Source organism: Epithele typhae (assembly GCF_022376455.1).
Source record: "Epithele typhae strain CBS 203.58 chromosome Unknown BXZ73scaffold_50, whole genome shotgun sequence".
Taxonomy (NCBI): domain Eukaryota; kingdom Fungi; phylum Basidiomycota; class Agaricomycetes; order Polyporales; family Epitheliaceae; genus Epithele; species Epithele typhae.
Window position 1 is genome coordinate 1 of NW_025954241.1, and position 16,875 is coordinate 16,875.

A 16,875-nucleotide genomic window follows, 5' to 3' on the forward strand; every position below is an offset into this window, starting at 1 on the left:
CCGGAATTCCACTGGGTGGCGCCAGAATACCCTGCCACTGGCGTTCATATCAATGACAACATACACCGCTACTGGCGTTCGGATAAGCTCATATGAGTGGGCGCTCTATACCTGCTACTACCGTCTATATGTACCACATAGCCACACATATGAGTGCCCTCACACCCTGCCACCTATACATATTATAAAAGTGGCTGCTTATATGAGTGCATCAGTGTCTTTCCCTCATATGAACTTTGTAGCGCCTTGCCACTCATATGAGCTCGTCCCCTCATATGAGCTCGGCGCTCGCCCCCCTCATATGAGCTCGCCCCCCTCATATGAGCTTGCCCCCTCATATGAGCTCGCCCCCTCATATGAGCTCGCCCCTCATATGAGCTCGCTCCCTCATATGAGCTCGCTCCCTCATATGAGCTCATCGGCGTCTCACCCCTCATATGAGCTTATTAATATCCCACCCTTAATATGAATGCACCAGCATTCCACAGCTCCCATTAGCACATCTGGGAACTGGCATACTCTATTGCATGCCTGTGTTTCTTTGCATGTATAGGTGCACCCATGCCAGAGCAATTCTTCAGCTTATCATATCACTGAGACACAGGAACTGTACTCTGAAAGGACAGGAAACTGCACCAGCTGTGCAACCGAAACAGACAGAATGGGTGCCCATTAGTTCCATTTTTATTCACACAATGCGCAAAGAGAGAGCAAGAAACCCATGATAGAAAGTGCAAGGCTCAAGCCGATCTCCGCAATCGGCAATTGACTCCCCCCGGGGGTCACCTCCGGGCCGGTAATTGACTCCCCCCGGGGGTCGATCTCCGAGTTTTTGATCACCTGTGTATCTCCGAGTTTTTGACCACCTGTGTACCTCCAACTTTTTGATTGCCTGTGTATATTGTCAGCCTTCATTACCAGACTGCCTGTATCTATTACCGAGTTTTTGGACATCTGTGTGTATTACTGCTTTCATTGCCGAGTTTTTGATTGCTGGTGCCTGTTACCGGTCCTCATTACCAACTTTTTGACTGCCTCAATCCATCACTGAGTCTTTGTTCGCCTCCAGCCTTTGACACCGAGTTTTTTATCACTGATATTGGTAATATTAGATGAGTTAGTATGCCTGTACTAAACACCCTCTCCCTAGGAAGTCACCCTTCACAGCTGCATGTGTTGATGGAAATTGACCAAGCTGTTTGCTGGATCAGGTAGTAGCATGCAAGAGCTGTGGGTGTGCAAATCTGGAGGGCAGTAGCTGCAAAAGTGAGGGAGTAATGGGGTATGATATTCTGAAATGACATACCAAACACAGACATGGGATGAGAGTGTATCACATCCCAGACACCTAGATATATTCACAGAGGATGATTTAAATGCAATGCAGGAGAGAGCGCACAGAAATCAGGATTTCTGATGAAGATACAAGATATGTGTGGAAAGTGGAAGTTCTGAGAAAACACAACATGCATAAGTTCATGTGCAGACATTATATCAACAGGCTATTTGCTGCATCACAATTGAGTACTATTGGGGTGCTCAGATCGGAATTTGCAAGCTTATCGGTGATGAGATGCATATGGGGCACCATATGTCATTATTTCATGACATACAGTATCCTGACACAGCATATGCTCCGATTAGAATGCAAAAACATGGAATAGAACGGGGTATAACATAGCTATCCAACGCAGAAAAGACCTTGAAGAACGGTTGAGAATCAGTGGAGATGTGCAAGGTGAGCCAGAAGTGTGGTTTATGCTGAATGTACTCTGACCTCGCTTTTCACTGCAACCACACTTCTGGCTCACCTTGCACATCTCCACTGATTCTCAACCGTTCTTCAAGGTCTTTTCTGCGTTGGATAGCTATGTTATACCCCGTTCTATTCCATGTTTTTGCATTCTAATCGGAGCATATGCTGTGTCAGGATACTGTATGTCATGAAATAATGACATATGGTGCCCCATATGCATCTCATCACCGATAAGCTTGCAAATTCCGATCTGAGCACCCCAATAGTACTCAATTGTGATGCAGCAAATAGCCTGTTGATATAATGTCTGCACATGAACTTATGCATGTTGTGTTTTCTCAGAACTTCCACTTTCCACACATATCTTGTATCTTCATCAGAAATCCTGATTTCTGTGCGCTCTCTCCTGCATTGCATTTAAATCATCCTCTGTGAATATATCTAGGTGTCTGGGATGTGATACACTCTCATCCCATGTCTGTGTTTGGTATGTCATTTCAGAATATCATACCCCATTACTCCCTCACTTTTGCAGCTACTGCCCTCCAGATTTGCACACCCACAGCTCTTGCATGCTACTACCTGATCCAGCAAACAGCTTGGTCAATTTCCATCAACACATGCAGCTGTGAAGGGTGACTTCCTAGGGAGAGGGTGTTTAGTACAGGCATACTAACTCATCTAATATTACCAATATCAGTGATAAAAAACTCGGTGTCAAAGGCTGGAGGCGAACAAAGACTCAGTGATGGATTGAGGCAGTCAAAAAGTTGGTAATGAGGACCGGTAACAGGCACCAGCAATCAAAAACTCGGCAATGAAAGCAGTAATACACACAGATGTCCAAAAACTCGGTAATAGATACAGGCAGTCTGGTAATGAAGGCTGACAATATACACAGGCAATCAAAAAGTTGGAGGTACACAGGTGGTCAAAAACTCGGAGATACACAGGTGATCAAAAACTCGGAGATCGACCCCCGGGGGGAGTCAATTACCGGCCCGGAGGTGACCCCCGGGGGGAGTCAATTGCCGATTGCGGAGATCGGCTTGAGCCTTGCACTTTCTATCATGGGTTTCTTGCTCTCTCTTTGCGCATTGTGTGAATAAAAATGGAACTAATGGGCACCCATTCTGTCTGTTTCGGTTGCACAGCTGGTGCAGTTTCCTGTCCTTTCAGAGTACAGTTCCTGTGTCTCAGTGATATGATAAGCTGAAGAATTGCTCTGGCATGGGTGCACCTATACATGCAAAGAAACACAGGCATGCAATAGAGTATGCCAGTTCCCAGATGTGCTAATGGGAGCTGTGGAATGCTGGTGCATTCATATTAAGGGTGGGATATTAATAAGCTCATATGAGGGGTGAGACGCCGATGAGCTCATATGAGGGGGCGAGCTCATATGAGGGGGCAAGCTCATATGAGGGGGGCGAGCTCATATGAGGGGGGCGAGCGCCGAGCTCATATGAGGGGACGAGCTCATATGAGTGGCAAGGCGCTACAAAGTTCATATGAGGGAAAGACACTGATGCACTCATATAAGCAGCCACTTTTATAATATGTATAGGTGGCAGGGTGTGAGGGCACTCATATGTGTGGCTATGTGGTACATATAGACGGTAGTAGCAGGTATAGAGCGCCCACTCATATGAGCTTATCCGAACGCCAGTAGCGGTGTATGTTGTCATTGATATGAACGCCAGTGGCAGGGTATTCTGTCGGCATGCGCTGGGAATTCGAGGGCGCACTCCGAGAGCGGCTGGGGTGTCTCCAGACGCCCAGCCCGATCTGCTCGCCAACGGACTTTGAGGCGGCACTAGACGACACCCTAGGGGCCATCTCGGCAACCATTGAGGAGTGCGTCCCTCTCACAAAGGAGCAACCCTACGTGCGGCGCTGGTGGTCAAAGGAGCTCGAGGAGATGCGCAAAGAGAAGGAGCGTCTCTCGCGCAAGGCTCACAAGCACAGGGGGAAGGCAAACCACCCCGCAACAACGGAGTACCACCGATTCCGGAACCGCTACACGGATCGCATCCGGTTGGCAAAGCGGGAGCACTGGACGACGTGGATCAGCGGCATAGATGCGGACACCATCTGGATCGCAAATCGTTACCTGCGCAAGGGCATCACGGACGGTAGCGCTCCACGTGTCCCGTCGCTCAAGTCCACTTCAGCCGACGGAGCCCCCTGCCTGCTCCACACCAACGAGGAGAAGGCGGCGGTGTTCCACAAGACCTTCTTCCTTCCCCCCGCTCCGCCACCGTCACTCCCGGAACCCTACCCTCCCCCCAAGTTCAAGTACCGTCCGATCACCCGGGAGCAGCTCCGCCACGCGATTGACGCCACGCACTCATACAAAGCAGCGGGCCCTGACGGCATCCCGAACGAGGTGTACAAGAACTGTGCCGATGCTCTGATCCCCTTCCTCCTCCCGCTCTTCCAGGCGACCTTCGACCTCAATTACTATCCCCAGAGGTGGCGCGAGTCGATCACTGTCGTACTGAAGAAGCCCGGAAAGTCCGACTACGCCTTGCCGAAGGCTTGGCGTCCAATCGCCCTCCTCAACTGCATCTCAAAGCTCCTTACAAAATGCGTTGCCGACGTCCTGCGATACGAGGCAGAGACACGGGGACTCGTGGCGAACTACCAGTTTGGGGGCAGGCCAGGGAGGACGACCTCCGACTCGCTCCACCTGCTCACAAAGAAGGTGAAGGACGCATGGCGACGGGGGAAGGTGATCTCTGCGCTCTTCCTAGACATCAAGTCTGCGTACCCAGCAGCTTCCCCCGAGCGCCTCTACCACAACATGCGCATGCGTGGCGTCCCCGAGGAGTATGTTGAATGGTTGCGGGTGAAGCTAGCGGGACGCACAACCACCATGGTCTTCGACGATTTCACATCGGACCCCTTCCCGATTGAGAGCGGGATCGATCAGGGATGCTCGGGCTCCGTCATCTTCTACATCTTCTACAATTCCGACCTCGTCGACACCGCAATCATCGACAACCAGGAGCTGTCCCCCGGGTGTATGGACGACGTCTACGTGCTAGCCGAAGGGGACGACTTCGAGGACGAGGGAGGAGATGGTGCGCACGACAGGTTGGATGAGGTGATGACCAGGGCGGGAGGGGGCTTCCAGTGGTCGCGGGACCACAACTCGGAGTTCTCCGTGGACAAATTCGGTGTCCTCAACTTCACGCGTCGCAGCGGGGCGGGCGTGGGGCCCCCACTCCGTCTACGACGCGGCCGCCTTCGACGAGACGACTTCCTCATTCCGGCCGCACCGCACCACCGCTTCCTTGGCGTCATCCTCGACCCTCGCCTCTCCTTCTCCTTCCACCTTGCCATGGTCATCGCAAAAGGGGCTGCGCTCCTCAACCTCTTCCGGCGCCTCGCCAAAGCCCGGTACGGATTCACGCCGGAGATGATGCGCCGGCTCTACCTCTGCGCAGTTCTCCCCGCCCTTCTCTACGCTCTCGACGTCTGGTTTACCCCCATTAGGGCGGTGGGCTGGAAGACGACACGACACGGCTCGGTGGGTATGGCGGAGGAGCTGGGCAAGATCCACCGTCGCTTCCTGCTCTTGATGACGGGAGGCATGCGGTCAACCCCGACAGCGGCGATGGAAGCCCACATGGATATTCTCCCGTTCCCTCTTCTTGCTGATCTCTTTTGCCACCGTGCTGCAGTGCGACTACGTACACTCCCCTCCTCACACCCACTCTACACCCCCGTCAGACTAGCTACAAGCCGATACATTAAACGCCACAGAACCCCCCTTTACGAGCTCTTCGACGCGTACACTGATCACCTTCCAGACAGAGACTCCATGGAGACCATCACCCCCGTCCGTCACCACCCTCGGTGGCGGGCGCATCATAGGATCAGCGTCAAGACGTCGAAGAAGGAGGCAACAAAGGACGAGGAACGGTGGGCCGCGCGCTCAGGCATTCGAGTCTACTCGGACGGTTCCGAGGTCGACGGCGGAGTGGGGGCGGCCGCAGTGCTGATTGTCCCAGGCAAACGCCCACGCATCCTCCGATACTTCCTCGGCCCCTCGCACACACACACAGTCCCGGAGGCGGAGGCGGTCGGCACCATCCTCGCCCTCGCCCTAATCCGCCAGGTCTGTCACCATGAGAAGCGCGCGTCGATCGCACTCGACGCGAAGGGGACGGTCGAGTCCTCCCTCAAGTCTGACTCTGGTGCGGGGAAGTACTTGCACGACATTTTTCACGCGGATTGGAGAGCACTACGAGCACGACACCCGTCACTTCGCCTCACGCTACGGTGGGTCCCCGGCCACGTCAATATCGAGGGCAACGAACTCGCCGACGAGGCGGCAAAAGAAGCAGCTGGGGGCCGCGCGTCACCCGAAAAACACCTCCCTCCCTCCCTTCACGAGCCCCTACCCGTCAGTTCGTCAAAGACGAAGCAGGTGTTTCGTGACCACCTCAAGGAGAAGGCGACGAAGGCATGGAAGGCGACGAAACGCGGCGCGGCGATGCAAAATGTGGACAAGTCCCTACCGTCCCGGTCCTTCCTAAAACTCATCAAACACCTCCTGCGCCGCCACGCGGTCGCACTCTTCCAGCTACGCACCGGCCACATCGCACTCAGAAAGCATCTCGCCACTACCACCCGGAAGGGCGGCGCCGCATGTCCCGTTTGCACAGAGGCGGATGAATCCGTCCGGCATTTCCTTCTGGAATGCCGTGCCTTCGAGCCGTGCCGCACCATCCACTTCGCCCCACTCGGCCGCAATGGGCGCACCCTCAAAAAACTGCTCGGCACACCGGAGGGCCTCATCCCCCTCTTCGGCTACCTGGAGGAGACGGAGCGCCTCCGCACGGTCTTTGGATCCCTTGCTCCACCGGAAACCCTGGCCGAGGCCCTCGAGGCGGAGAAGAAAAAGGAGGAGGCCGCTGCCGAACGACGCTGATCCCGATGGTCTCCCAAGGTAGGAGCATCCCGTCCACCGGCTTCGGCCTCCACTCTCCCCGAAGGTGTCCGCGTCGTCGAGCTCCCCCCTCCCCCTCCCATCCTCTCCCGGCTCACGTAGGCCATCTCTTTTCACCTCTCTCTATGCTCCTATCATCTCCTCCCTCGATACTCTTTCTATCTACTTCTCTCTACTATGCACTATGCCCCCACCTCTTCGTCTCTGTCCCTGCATCACGGTCCCGCTCTCATACTGTACATATGATACTTACCTTACACACATCTCAACCAGCTGCCCTCCGCAAGGGGCCCATCCTAGGCTAGCGCGGGTATCGCCCCCGCATCTCTCCCGCCCCCCGGGGCATCTGTGTAGTTGATGTCTGCCCCCCGAGTCGTGAACCCAGCCTGATGACCCCGTGGCCCAAGTGTAGCCCTTTGGCAAAGCTGTGCGAGTGTGGCGTGTACCCTTTCTCCAATGGCCATACGAGCTTGTACGAGTTTGTTCTTTGTAGTCATTAACAACACTCGTACGAGAAAATAAATGTAACACTTTGCTAACATTCGTACGACAATGCCATGTGTCAATGCCTCCTATAATGATTGGCGGCTGCCATCGCAGTCGGCGTGCCACATGCCACTGCCTGGCGGCCCTAACGGTAGGATATTCTAAGAAAGTACAGGAGCAGCAGTACGCAGTTGAGTGCTCCGTGATACGCATGTTTGAAGACTCACGCACCATTTTTCGCGAAGATATTGGCGAGTCGCCGTGGGTCTCGTACGAGTCGGCGCTCTGTCGCCGTCGGCAACACTCGTACGAGTCCACCCGATCGGCGGTGGAATTTGACGTGCCCGCGCGCATTGCACCGGTCGAAGGTGTGTGCTCCGTGATACGCATGTTTGAAGACTCACGCACCATTTTTCGCGAAGATATTGGCGAGTCGCCGTGGGTCTCGTACGAGTCGGCGCTCTGTCGCCGTCGGCAACACTCGTACGAGTCCACCCGATCGGTGGTGGAATTTGACGTGCCCGCGCGCATTGCACCGGTCGAAGGTGTGTGCTCCGTGATACGCGTGTTTGAAGACTCACGCACCATTTTTCGCGAAGATATTGGCGAGTCGCCGTGGGTCTCGTACGAGTCGGCGCTCTGTCGCCGTCGGCAACACTCGTACGAGTCCACCCGATCGGTGGTGGAATTTGACGTGCCCGCGCGCATTGCACCGGTCGAAGGTGTGTGCTCCGTGATACGCGTGTTTGAAGACTCACGCACCATTTTTCGCGAAGATATTGGCGAGTCGCCGTGGGTCTCGTACGAGTCGGCGCTCTGTCGCCGTCGGCAACACTCGTACGAGTCCACCCGATCGGTGGTGGAATTTGACGTGCCCGCGCGCATTGCACCGGTCGAAGGTGTGTGCTCCGTGATACGCGTGTTTGAAGACTCACGCACCATTTTTCGCGAAGATATTGGCGAGTCGCCGTGGGTCTCGTACGAGTCGGCGCTCTGTCGCCGTCGGCAACACTCGTACGAGTCCACCCGATCGGTGGTGGAATTTGACGTGCCCGCGCGCATTGCACCGGTCGAAGGTGTGTGCTCCGTGATACGCGTGTTTGAAGACTCACGCACCATTTTTCGCGAAGATATTGGCGAGTCGCCGTGGGTCTCGTACGAGTCGGCGCTCTGTCGCCGTCGGCAACACTCGTACGAGTCCACCCGATCGGTGGTGGAATTTGACGTGCCCGCGCGCATTGCACCGGTCGAAGGTGTGTGCTCCGTGATACGCATGTTTGAAGACTCACGCACCATTTTTCGCGAAGATATTGGCGAGTCGCTGTGGGTCTCGTACGAGTCGGCGCTCTGTCGCCGTCGGCAACACTCGTACGAGTCCACCCGATCGGCGGTGGAATTTGACGTGCCCGCGCGCATTGCATCGGTCGAAGGTGTGTGCTCCGTGATACGCATGTTTGAAGACTCACGCACCATTTTTCGCGAAGATATTGGCGAGTCGCTGTGGGTCTCGTACGAGTCGGCGCTCTGTCGCCGTCGGCAACATTCGTACGAGGCCACCCGATTGGCGGTGTTCATACTCCACAGGTATTGGGGTGGTACCACCATGTTCTAACAGGACCTTCCAGGGTGTTTCGAATGTCGGTATCATTATGAATCATACCATAAACACACTTGCTCTCAGGTTTCAACTTTTTCGCACTTATGCCATTCCGCCAGCATTTGTTACCGAACTTGCAATGGTTGCGTATGTGGTTGAGTGGATTGTTTGTACAGCTTACACCGCCAATTCGAGCGGGTTGCCAGTGTTAGCGCACCAAGCCAAAAGATGTGCAAGACGCTGCATTCAAGTGACAACTTGGCCATTCTTTACATTATGGATGGGTCTCGATATTTATCCCTCGCCTGGTGGAAAATTGCCGCGCTCTCATCCACCAATTGCTGCCACATCGCCGCCTGCCCGTTGGCGTAGCACGTGTGCCCTGGCAGATGCTTGGTCGCCTTAGCCCGCTCCTTCCAGTCCCTTTGGTGGCCCGAAAATGAGAGCACAGTGCAGTGCATCTCCAAGTCCAGAGCCTTCAGTTCTTCGCTCCACCGCGCCCTGCGGTGGTAGCCGCGGAACCACATGGACTTTTTGCCTGTTTCGTATTAGACCTATGGCATAAATATAGCAGGTGTGACCTTACTGAGGGTGTCGTATAATGGTGAGCCACCAACGTTTCCGGTAAAAGTCCAGATCCAGGAAGGGTGCTTGTTGCGAGCCCCGCGCAGTGTCGCTTCAACAATAGCAGTGTTCACTCCGAGGTCCGCACGTGCAATCTTCCGGTAAATGGACAGATCCACTTCTCTCTGGGCAAGGTCTTCGGTGCTGTCGTGGTCGTAGAGCCGGGTAAGGGCTGCTCGGGACAAGGTGTAGATTCTGACGTGCTTGGTCACCGTTTGATCGGCGACACTAATCTCGTTAAAAGATCGAAGGGATGCGCGAGTCGAGTTGGCGTTGCGGACGCCGGTGGCATAGATATAGGATTTAGTGTCGATCCCACGGCGAATGGCGTCAATGCAATCGTTCATCTCTGCTTTCCGAAGCTGCCGTTCGTAGTCAAGCAATCTTGTGAGCCCGTGTGTCTTAAGGTGCTCCACTCCTAGCGTTGATGGGAGGAGAATTGGGTGGTGTTCTGGGGCGCTGGTGTCGATTGGAATGGCATCGGTAGTCATATCATTGGAAGAGTAGTTCTCGAGGGTGTCCCATTCCGCTCCCAGGTTTTGTGGACCATCATAGGCGTCAACGATGGGGTAAGCCTGTGGAGAGAGAAAGACAGCGGCCTCGCGGTTAAAAGCTCGAATGTCGGCATGTAACCTTTGCCGTTGTTCAGCAATATTCAGCTTTGCATTGTCGTCGGAACGACGGCGGAGATTTCGGACGAGGCGTGAAATTACAACTCTGCGCATTTTTGGTCAGTCGTAAGCAATGAAGTACATTCTGGATGCGCCCAGGAATAATGGTGACGGGAAACGTGGGGCGCCCTCAGCTACCGAGCGCCCCCCATCGCCGATGGGGAGCGCCCGCGGCGAAGGGTGGATTTCATCGTCGATAAGGACCGCGGGTGTGGTCTCGTGAAAAATGTGATTTTGGTTCTCACCTGCGGCGGTCAATACTGAGTCCCCGGCCTATCCAAGATATTTCCGCAGGATTGGCATCATCAGGTAAGCTCGATAGCATCAAGTCCGCCTGCGTGCCCGCCAATGTCGGCACTAAAAAAGGGTTACCAATGCGCGACCAGATGGTAGTGGTGTCTCTCACAGGTATTCTTGACCGGATTAAAGATATCCATGGCAGCTGGGTCTGTTTTTCGTGCTTCGTTGGCGTGGTTCAGCTCTTCCTCCCACTCGCGGCGCTCATCGGCGGTGATCACTTGGTCAATTTCGCAGAAAGCCTTGCATGCAGCTCGATATTCTTGAACTGCAGATTTCCACCTTCGAAAGAGTGTAGATGCTGACCAAGCAATAAGCCCATTGACCAGATATGCTTCGCACATTGGGGCTCACCCATTCGCGTAAGCTTGATCCAATTCGAATCATTCATGTGGTCGTCCAGGACTTCACGTCGGTGAGATGCAGCCATGCCGCGAGTGCTGTCCCTGATGAAGTTAAGCGGCTTCCACAGTGATTCCAAGGTTTCTCCTGCTTGCATTCCTGCGCCCTTGATGAAGTTGAGTGAATACCTAGCGAAGCATTCCGGTTGATGCCCGTGAACGTGAAACTGGCCAATGGCCCAAAGGAAGGTGGCCGCAGCTGGGAGCTCCAGGAAGCTTGAGGCCTCGAACCTCTTGAACATGTGAATGTGATATTGGCATATTACGTCGTAGATGATGAGGTACGTCGCAAAGAATGGGAAGAACTTCATTGCAAAGCTTAGCGAGTAGTCCATGTTCCGTTGACTGCAGATCATCAGCAAAATTTCACAGGAGAATAGGAGATCCCACACACGCTTCGCCCTTCTGAAAATCCACAACAGTATGGGGGATGAAGAACTCGTGACGCGAACACGCTGCTGCGCCAATTCCAGTGGCGTCCAAATGGTCCTTCCCGCCAGTGTTTTCTTGCGTTGCACGGTGCTCGTTGCATGTCGCGGGTCCTGGTGGAATCTTTGCATGGAAAGCGTCAGGGTGACGTTCAAATGATTGTGGAAACGGCACGCACTTCTTTTTTTCTAGCAATGGCCTCAGCCAGATGCGCCTGGTATGGTCCCGGCTTCACCGTGAATACTTCGCCCTCCGCCAGTGAGATGTCGTCTCCAGGGTTCTTCATCCTCATGTGCTGTGCGCAAAAGTTGCCGTCTGACGCTATTGATGCTGGATATTCGAGTCTGCATTTGAACGAATTAGAGATCCGTGAACGCAAACTCCAAAGAAAATGCACCTCTCTGGACTCTCAGCCCAGCCAGGGGGCGTATTGATTCCGGGCTTCGGACATGCTGGACACACGACGGCTAATGCTCCCAACGGCAAGTTATCGAACGTGCTGCTCAAAGAGTGACCGAATCCTCGGTGCATTCTCCACTTGAGCACTCGGTACTGCCTAGATACCCTGAGAAGGGCCTTGTATCCGAGCTGAAATTGTGCCGAAAGTGAGCAAATGTCTCAGAGCAAGGCGGGCGAAATATCCACTCACCCGGATCCGTCCGTAAAACACTCCATCTGTAGCCCGACACAACTTCATGTGATAGCTCCACGGGGATGTTTTGCATTGTCGGTTTGTAAGCAGGAAATCGTCAAGGCAGGCCAAGGTGAACGCTGTCTTAGGACGCTTGATGGACCCAGGGTAGTACCCAAGAGAAAGCAGTTGCATTGCCTCAGAGGCCGCGTTTTCGCATTGGCAGAAGGTAAAAGCAAGTTTGTGGATGCCGTTTGTATGAACCACAGTGAGGATGCGTTCGCTTGAAAATGGTGGTATATTGATTTGGGGATCCGCAGTAGGAGGAGTCGGTATAAAATCGTCCTGGGTGTCTTCGATGAGCTCTTCTTCCTCATCGTCCCAGTCTGGATCGTCCTGGTACTGGTTGACTGTTGCATCAACGTCTTCGTCGGGCTCATCATCTGCGATCAAAAATGATTAGCCAACACGTTTTATAACATTACGATAACCGCATACCGCGTCCGTTGAGATCAGTCTCGCACCACGAACTCATAGTTAATGCTGGACACGGCCGGCCACCGTGTCCACAGTGAACCTGAAGTCGAAGTTCAAATAATGATGCGCGGCGCCAACAGCATTGGTTCCCATCCCAGCGATCGATTCGGTGATGAACGAGGCGAGTGTGCTCAACGCGGCAGCAATTCGAACAGAAGAGAGGACGACAGAGACAGGTTCGACACCTCCACATAGGAGCCCCACCGCATCTGCAGAATGTTTGCGGTGTCACTGGCTGGTGGTTCTCAAGCAGCGTATGGAGCATTTGGGGGCTTGAGACGCGAACTCCTCATGGTAGATTCGTTGTTTCTATGGTGCGTAAAGTCAGCATAAACAATTGAAAGCTTGCAAATAGTAAACCTTGTATGTAGCCTTTTGGCATCTCTGCGAAATCTCGACGTACTCCGGTGGGTGCCAATTCAACGGTTGATCTTCACCGGTGTGCGATGCAAGCTCGGGAGGGACATCTACTGCCAAGATTGTTTCTTCATGCTGTGGTAATGGGGAGAATCCGTTTGAGAGAACCCTGGCTTCGGAACGAACTTCTCAGGAGATATGTTAACTGGCCTTCGTGAGGAACGGCCAGCTCTACTTGTTTTTTTGACGGAAGTTGTGATGCTCTCAAAAACAAGTTGGCTAGGCGTGAAATCGCCTGAGGGGTACATTGGGCCTGCCGGTGGCTGAAAGTGAACAAGTGTGTGTAGCAGAGATTCAATGTTCAGAGTTCAGGATATGTTAGACTTGGGCACGGGGCAGCGGCCGGGGTGCGTGCGCCAGCATGAGGCTCGGGGATCTCGGACATCAGGAATGGTCAATTAGCGCTCATGATCCCACAGCAAGGGATTGTTGAGCCCTTTCTGTGAAGGCGACGTGGGGCATCATTTAGAATGACTGATCTCTCGTAAGGTTTCATGCTTGGGGCTGATGCATTTTATCGGTGTTCGGTGCCGATGAACGTTCTCGGTGTTCGGTTCCCACCGCGGCGATGCTTGTGGAGACATGTTGTTTCCGAGTGCTGCACGGCGACCTGGAAATGCGCATTGGTCTCAACGGCGTCACTCATGGGCATTCATTGCCTGCACAGGAGCGTCTGCATTTCACTACATGAGTGAATAATATTAATATTAGACTGGGCACGGGAGTACCAAATTAAGGTGCTGGGAACTTGGGGGTTACGTATGATGGGAGCGAATTAAATCGGCACCGCTGTAACCACATCCAAGAGCACTGGAGGTCCTAGTGCACACCTCAGCAGCCGTCCAGGGCGGAGATCAGCCAGGTTCGCTCCCAGCACCATGTGAACAGCAAGTGCGCGCTTCAAAACACATGCAAACAGTGCGGTGGCAGCCAAACGCTGTTGATTGGTACGAGATGGTTGCACCACCCCTCCATCCTCATACCCCTCATCCCTGCCAATATTACCGTCCTAACCATTTTCGAACCCCGTGGCCGCAAGACATGGCGACTCCGGCCATTCCCCATCTACTCGATGCGCAGTACCAATCCTTTGATCTCACGGTGGCAGAAGCTGACGCGCTTGGCACCAATGAGCAGCTGGTTCAGTGGAAGAATTCAGACAGGACTGGACGACAGAAAATGGAAGTGAACGCTGCCGAGGCACTCCTGGGCGCACGGGGAGTCGACCCTGCCACCCCATACATCGGGGGGTTTGTGGCGAAGGCGAGTGTTGCTGTGTGTCGAGATTTCACTCTGTTGACTTCCTTTCAGAAAGTGAAACAATTCTTTTCGAACCGCACTGCGGACCGCACTGAGGGTTCTCCGGCGTGGTCGTCCCTGCGAGCATCCACCGCATACCAACTCTTTGCCAAAGAACACAGCGAGGAGATCAAGGCCGCTATGGTGGGATCTGGTCCTGGCGCCTGGCAGACAGCTGCAGGAGACCTCTGGGTGGAGCACGAAGAAGAGCAGGAAGAGTATCGTAAAAGGCATCTGAAGCGAAGGTGGCACCGTTGACGCCAAAGCAGCAAAAAGAGTATGTTTTGATTGTTCCACACCACGCAACACTCACTGGTTTCCATTAGAAATGCAGAAAAGCACCTGCGGACTTCTGTGGACGAGTTCGTGCAGCATGCGTGGAGGTCATTTGGTGCAGCAGTGTTTGTCGTCACGGCCCGACCGGGAGATATCCCAAACAAGATCAAGGCGCACATGTAAGCACCTCGCAGTTATACTGGTTGCGATTGAGGGCCTGATGGGGTGCAGTGTCGACACTACTCAGTTCATCGAAGGCGCACCCCGACTCACAGAGCACGAGTCTTTCAACACGTCGACAATGAACGCAATCGCAGAGACCTTCCAGAAGATTGTCTGCTTGGGTGAGGAGGGCGACCGGTGAGCCTGTTGTTGCATTATACGAGCACCTGTTAATGGTGGAAACAGCTCCCCACCAAGTTAACGGGCGTCCTGGCAGCAAGAGAAGAAGAGTAGAGCGGTCATTGGTTCGCTTCCAGTGGCTTCAAGGCCTCCCTCTCATCTTCGTAGAGGAGAATGGGAAGCAGCTCGGGGCCCCCCGAATCGGTGAAGTAGTTCTCGATTACATCCGCATTCACTTGAGTACGTGTGCAGTGTTTTTCATATCAGGCATCCCTAACGACGCAGCAGGCTTGGCCTCCGGATGCGGTTACCTCCTCCCTGACGTGCCGTGGACCACCATGGGTGCTTCGCTCTCAGATTTCTTCCCTCATCAGTGGGTCACCAAGGGGTTCGTCGACACCTTCAAGTGCGTTACTTCAATGTCAGTCAAGGTCCTTCGCGAATGGATTCACCACGTGATGGAGCTCGAAGGACCTGCGATCCAGCAGGCTGTCGAGTCTGGTGATTCGGACGCCCCACTACCCAAGACAAAGTTTGACGTGCCGGCAGGTCGATTCCATCTTCTTCGTGGCCGTAAACCCTCTGCTCGTGCTCGCACCTCTGTATCCTATGTTGCGCTCGACATCATGGATGGCAACATCGAAACTAGGCAGCCAGCTCGAGCAAACAAGCGGAGGCGCGCCACCGCCAAGGCGAAGAAGCCCCGACAACCGCCGAAGAGGACCACATCCAAAAGGAAGGCCAAGGGCAAAGTCCGCGAGGGTGAAGCCGATCCAGACGAAATGGACCAGCTCGCGGACGATGAAGAGGCTGAGGAAGATGCCTGGAAGAACACTCTCGACACCGACGACGGCAGCGAAGACGACACCAGCTCTGACGACTGCAACTCTATCTCCAACGCCACTGCTGAAGACGTCCCTGTGCAAGAGTCCATCCCTGAGCAGGACTACGAGGGTGATGAGTACATTGAAATTGACGATTTTGTGGAAGCTCCTTCGGCGACGATCACAAACTGCCCCCTCACCCCTACCCTGGATCCTCTTGAACGCGCACCTAGCAACAGGGAGGCTCCGATGGACGTCCGTGTCGGAGATGAGTTTCGCTACCTGACCCAGCTCTGCTCGGAACCGCAGTGGCGTGACATGCTCAATAGAGTCAGTTCGGCGGTAAGCACTACATTGTTTCTATGAATGTTCTACGCCGCAGCTGACATCGGATTTCAGTTCTCCTCCAGAGCAATTGTTCACCCGAGACGCCCCGTGGAGTGGGCATACTGGCGCAACCGCACGGGTTATGTCACTGGCCGGATGTACCGGAATCTGACCGCGTACGGCAAGGCTCTGAAGTGGATCAAAGCACAGGCCGCCATCCGCAACCACGACCAACAGTCCGTTCAACGCTTCTGCCTCGCAGTCGGCCTACTGCACCGCGACATAGCACTGCGTTCGACTTTGGGCCCGAGACGAGCCACCTTCTCCGGACGATGACTTCCTCACACAGGTTCACGCATTCCTCGGCTTTGGCGCCGAGATCCTGGTACCTGACGGACAGTTCGCCCGTCGCATCGAAGAGCTTATGGATGCAGCTCAGGCCTTCATGCCGGACGGGTGGAGGGTTGAGCCCGTCAACCCGCTGGAGCGAGTGAAGGGCTCGAGCAGCCAGCGCGTGAAGACCGGCACACCGGCCAGCAAGCGCGACACGACCGGCGATGGACTAGCGCCTGCGACCGGCGATGGGCAGGCGCCCGCTACCGGCGATGGATTGGCGCCTGACAGCGCCACTGGCGACAAACACGGAGGAGCGGCCAAATCGATACCAGACCGGCTGCCCCTTCCTCTTCCGCCAGTTCGCAAGAGTGCAACGTCGAAGTCAAAGCTCAGCACAAAGGTTTTACCTACAATATTTCCCATAAACACAAGCTCACATTTCGCTTTGCAGCATGCGCCGCTTCGCCGAAGTGGGCGTCCCATCCATCTCACCAAGGCAGCCGTTGCCGCGAATCTTCGTCTTGCAAGCGCCGATCACGACACTTGAGACGAATTATTGACACTGGTGCAGAAGAGGCCCTGGTGTGGCCAGGCCACCGCGCTGCCTCTCCCGTACTTTCATGCCATCTTTGAAATTTACCGAACTGCGCTTCGTCGCGCGCCAT

The 16,875-nt window shown here is 54.5% G+C and overlaps 3 protein-coding genes across 3 annotated transcripts; 2 read left to right on the top strand and 1 right to left on the bottom strand.

Moving 5' to 3' along the window:
• Window positions 1-7,413: 7,413 nt before the first annotated feature.
• BXZ73DRAFT_104287 (uncharacterized protein) lies at window positions 7,414-8,855 on the top strand (the record flags this gene model as incomplete). Its single annotated transcript, XM_048015830.1, has 9 exons — window positions 7,414-7,570; window positions 7,625-7,747; window positions 7,802-7,924; window positions 7,979-8,101; window positions 8,156-8,278; window positions 8,333-8,455; window positions 8,510-8,632; window positions 8,687-8,786; window positions 8,828-8,855. 9 exons carry the CDS (start codon window positions 7,414-7,416, stop codon window positions 8,853-8,855), a joined length of 1,023 nt encoding a protein of 340 aa, XP_047874811.1.
• A 213-nt stretch (window positions 8,856-9,068) lies between these two features.
• Window positions 9,069-12,387, bottom strand: BXZ73DRAFT_104288 (uncharacterized protein; the record flags this gene model as incomplete). The annotated part of the gene is made up of 9 exons (XM_048015831.1): window positions 9,069-9,337; window positions 9,386-9,998; window positions 10,514-10,692; window positions 10,746-11,137; window positions 11,187-11,344; window positions 11,400-11,565; window positions 11,619-11,809; window positions 11,871-12,295; window positions 12,351-12,387. 9 exons carry the CDS (start codon window positions 12,385-12,387, stop codon window positions 9,069-9,071), a joined length of 2,430 nt encoding a protein of 809 aa, XP_047874812.1.
• Window positions 12,388-13,847: 1,460 nt separating this feature from the next.
• BXZ73DRAFT_104289 (uncharacterized protein) lies at window positions 13,848-16,757 on the top strand (the record flags this gene model as incomplete). The annotated part of the gene is made up of 10 exons (XM_048015832.1): window positions 13,848-14,060; window positions 14,118-14,323; window positions 14,375-14,382; window positions 14,440-14,560; window positions 14,613-14,741; window positions 14,821-14,963; window positions 15,012-15,889; window positions 15,947-16,135; window positions 16,224-16,610; window positions 16,662-16,757. 10 exons carry the CDS (start codon window positions 13,848-13,850, stop codon window positions 16,755-16,757), a joined length of 2,370 nt encoding a protein of 789 aa, XP_047874813.1.
• Between the last annotated feature and the right edge of the window lie 118 nt (window positions 16,758-16,875).